At 41.8% G+C, this 4,669-nt stretch overlaps 1 protein-coding gene across 1 annotated transcript in view; it reads left to right on the top strand.

The window, feature by feature from the left end:
- SMYD1 (SET and MYND domain containing 1) overlaps positions 1 to 4,669 on the top strand; it is a 94,978-nt gene that overhangs the window by 60,441 nt on the left and 29,868 nt on the right. Inside the window, exon 5 of the mRNA XM_006902011.1 lies at positions 1,656 to 1,694. Within this exon, the coding sequence (XP_006902073.1) occupies positions 1,656 to 1,694 (39 nt within the window). The remainder of the gene's footprint in view (positions 1 to 1,655; positions 1,695 to 4,669) is intronic.

Raw genomic sequence — 4,669 nt, 5'->3', positions numbered from 1 at the left:
AAACGACTCGACGGCACATAACAACAACAACAAGAGTCAGAATTATCTTAATGGCATCCAGCAACAGGAAATCTCCCAATATGGACAAGTTTGTTTTGGATACACATAGTAATCTTCCCAGTGTTTCTACTTCATTGGCTTGGGCCACATGGAATCCTCTTAAAAGAACTTATTGTCTGGATTAGCCCCATTGCCAGAAAAAATACAATTCAGGTGTATAAGGGGAACGTTATTTAGGTGCATCTTCTTAAGTGGTGGTGACCCAGGACTGCTTGTTACGACATCTGACAACCACAAGAACCAGGGAATGTCCTTCAGCTCTCTGTTCTCTACTCTGGCTTTTGTGCCTACTAATTTGGAGCATCTACATGAGCTTCTTGACAACTGGCAAGTAGAACGTCTCACAGGAATTTGCTTTGCACCTTGACAATTTTCACCTGTGATTTATGTGACCTGGAGTCCTTTGTTAGTAAACAAACCCCTCACTTTTCACTCTAGCAGGCTGTGTTTTCTCTCAGGAGCCCAACTAGAAAGCAATGGGATAAAAATTGCTTTACTACTGATAAAAAGGCTGGTGGTTTTTCATTCTTCTGAAGTCCATCCAGAATCATCTCAGGACAAAGGCCTAGAAATCTGTGTTATGAAGGGCACAGCATTAAAGATGCTGAGACAACTGAATGTCCATGAGTTGGAGCCTACTTAATGGCAGCTAGTTTTGTTTCCACATGTGTGACTGAGCCAGTCTCATACACATAACAAAAACAACATAATAAGAGTTGTTGTTATTAGGTGCCATTGAGGTGACTAACACTCATAGTGACCCTATGATCAGCAGATCTGAATCTTTTTTTTTTCTATAATTATATTTTATTAATTTTCATAAACATTTACAGAGATTTTGGGCTTCCACTCATTCATTGTTGCACTAAGCAGATCTGAATCTTGTACTATCCTGTACCATCTTCACAAACTCCAACATGCTCAAATCCATTGTTATGGCTACCGTGTCAAAACTGCCTTGTTTAAGGGTGTTCCTCTCTTTCTGTGACTCTCTACCTTTCCCAGTATAATGTTCTTTTCCAAGGACTAGCCCTTCCTGACAACATGTATATAAGACCAAGTTTCACTGTCTTTACCCTGGTTGCACTTCCTCCAACAATACTTGTACTTTTGGTAATCCATGGGATATTTATTACTCTTCTTCACATAGTACACATTTCAAACTTACCCTTAGAAGAGTATCAGAAGAGGCAGTGTTTAGTCTTTCTAAATGTTTAGGCAATGTTTAAGCTTTCCCACGGGTAAGCTATTAATAGCATCCCATACGTATTTTAACATTCTAATTTTAACTGTGTTTTCTCAAGACAGTCTTATTATCAATTTACAGTTGAGAATACTGAAACTCAGAAGGTGAAAAAACTTTTTCAGGCCTGAGTATTCTTGAACCCCAACAAGGAGCTTCTGGCTCCAAATACAGTTCACTTTCTACACTACTAGCCTATGTAGTCACCTAAGTCCAGCTAGAAGGTTCTAGGATAAAGATTGCTGTGACACAAAAGGCTGAGTTACTTACTTCAGAATGCTGAGCATGCTCCCAGTCATACTCAATCACACAGTTGTAATGATTTCTGTCGGGTGTCTGTTTTTTCTTTCAGTCATGAGGCAGTGAAATCCATGTTTCACACCCAGATGAGGTGGGTCAGTCCTTCCAAGCACCTCTGCTCCTCTGATTTAGCCCCCTCATTGCCTGATTTGTGGGGCCACCCCTTCCTGAAATGCTGTGGCTATCTTCTGCCTATGTTTCCTCAACACTTGAGGATGGTCGTTACTGACAGATGCATTTTCAATCAACCTTCTTTTGTTCTTCACCCTGCTTACCATGTACCCTGCCTTTGTGCACTTTGTTTCCTCTCCTATCCCAATTTTTCCATGCAAGCATGGCTTCTTCTCCTCCAGTTCTCAAGCATGAAAGTCCCTTTTTGGACACATCATCTTAACAATAGGCAACATCATTTTCTAACCCCTGCTAACTATACCATGATGACTGTCGATATTACTGATGTACTCATCATCTGTGTGCTTGTTCAGAACCCTAACTCCTCACTCATGCTGAAAATAGCACCAACAACAGATTTCTAATAAATATTTATTTGTATACAGATTATTCTGTTAGGTTTCTGGCCAACTATGAATTTGTGATAAAGGTTAGATTTTACGTTTGGCTTTTCTCATGACAATCAAATAATCCTAGACTGATATTTTCCTCAGGCTGTTCCTAAAAGCATAAGAAATGGGTTTTAGATTACCAGTAAAGTGCTGTGTGGGAGTTGAGGGCTGGAGGATTGGATGTACATGGATTTGCTTTGGTGTGGATCACAGCTTTGGTCCTTGGGTTTGGTGTCCACATGAGCATAGTGAAAGTCAGGTTGAGAAGGTTTCTAAGAAATTTAAGTGTTTATGAGAGGGTTCTGGTGACCTCGTAGGATGAAGTTGTGCTGCCAACCTAAAGGCAGGCCATTCGAGTTCAACAGATGCTCTATGGAAGAGAGATGGACAATCTCGTCCTGTGTACTTTACAACCTATGAAAACCCACAGGAGCGTCAGCTATCAGCTGGTTCTGACTTGTCAGCACATAAAAACAATTAAGTGTTTGTGACTGGCTCTATTATTAACTTTTACAAGGAATATAGACAGAGATAGAAGAATGATCCTTGGTGGCACAGCAGTTAGGAGCTTGATAGGTAGACAAGTTAGTGGTTCCAACCTACCAGCAGCTCCACAGAAGAGAGGTATTTCACCTGCTTTCATAAAGGTCTTTGACTGGGAAACCCTATGGTCAATTCTTTAACTATAGTATAGGGTCACTATGAGTCAGAATTGACTTGAAAGCAATAAACAGTATGGAAGGGACCCAAGGTCCAGGAGGAGAAGAAGCTCCTCTAAGATCTAAAAGTGGTAGGATGGTGGCCAGAGCTTAAATTCCCCTTTCTTACCTTCAGTGCCCATTCCACGGTAGTCGCCGTTCAACTCTTATTCTCCAATGTGAAGTAAGTTAAGATGAGACATAGTCATGTTTCATGTTTAAGTCATTTTACCTTAGCTTAGCTTTGAACATTCTCCAATGTCATTAAAACAATTTGAAACAACCTGAGACATAATAAGAATTAACTTAACCGTCAATTGTTGTTATTATGTGCCATGGAGTCACTCATGATTAATAGCAACCCTATGTATAATAGCTTCAGAGCTAGCTCTATCCTGAGCTAATCATATTAACTCCAACACACTGATCCCCATTGCCCCAGTTACCATGTCAATCCATCTCATCTGAGTCTTCCCCTACTGCACTGTCCCTCAACCCTTTCAAGCATGAAGTCTTTCTTCGAGGATTGGTCCCTCCTGGCCACATACAGAAAGTATGTGAGATGGATCATGATAGAGAGCAAGGAATAATAACTCACCCAGACATGGAGTCACTGTGAGTGGGCGTATGTCACTGTAGTGAGTTACCTCTGTGAAAATGGTAGAGGAGGTAGGTTTAGTTACTTAACCCAACCAAGGCCACATGCAGGAGATCCACATTTATCACTGGACCAAGAATGGATCACATAGAACTATTTAAGATATTACTCATTGTCTTTGAGTTCCTTCCTGGCCTCAGCAACTCTAGGACAAGGTAAAACTGTTCTGTAGGGTCTCCAAAGATGTAATCTTCATGAAAGCATACTGTCAGATCCTTCTCCTGTGGGTTGTGACAAATCTTTCTGCTTGTGGATTCAAAATGTCAACCTTTTGATTAGTAGCTAAGTGCTTAGCAGTTGTGCTGTATGTGTTCCTTACTTAGGGTATTGTTGTTGTGTACTGTGGGGTTGGAACCAATCCTCCAGTGCATTTTCAGAATCAGCAAATTGCCCATCTTTCTCTTGCAGAGCAGCTGGAGAGTAGATTGCCCATCTTTCTCATGCAGAACAGCTGGTATATTTGAACTGCATAGCTTTGCACTGGCAATGCCATTCTTTACGACTAAGTCACTACTTGTTGTTAATATTATGTGCCATTGAGTCATCTGCCACTCAGTGACGCTATGTAAAACAGCTCTGAAGCCTGCCCTGTCCTGAACCAGTCTCACAACTTTCGACACACTTATCCCCATTGCCCGAGTTACTGTGTCAGTCCATCTTGTCCAGTGCCATGAGATCTCCACCTCCACACATGACCTCCAGCATCCTCATTAGTGAAATGAAAGGGATGCTTCTGAAAACATCAGCTGCCATCATGCTAGCTTACGGCAGCTCATACCCAAGACAAACAGAATACTGTGATCCACAGGATTTTCTTGGGCTCATTTTCAGACCTTTTCTCCTAGTCTGTCCCAGTTCCACTGTAACCTGTTGAGCATCATGTTGTTGTTGTTATGTGCCCTTGAGTGGCTTGCAACTCATAGTGACCCTATGTACAACAGCACTAAACTCTGCTCTGTCCTGTGCCAATTGCACCATCTCCAATACACCCATCCCAAATGCCCCAGTCATTGAATCAATCCACCTCATAGAGGGCCTTCCCCTCTTGCGCCGTCCCTCCACCCTACCAAGCATGATGTCCCTCTCCAAGGACCGGTCTTTCCTTACAACATATCCAAAGTATGTTAGACGGAACCTCAGAATCCTT

Source organism: Elephantulus edwardii, unplaced genomic scaffold, assembly GCF_000299155.1.
Source record: "Elephantulus edwardii isolate Elephantulus edwardi_28Jun2011 unplaced genomic scaffold, EleEdw1.0 scaffold00357, whole genome shotgun sequence".
Taxonomy (NCBI): Eukaryota; Metazoa; Chordata; class Mammalia; order Macroscelidea; family Macroscelididae; genus Elephantulus; species Elephantulus edwardii.
The sequence above is the reverse complement of the archived record's forward strand: the minus strand, read 5'-3'. Positions and strand labels throughout refer to the sequence as shown.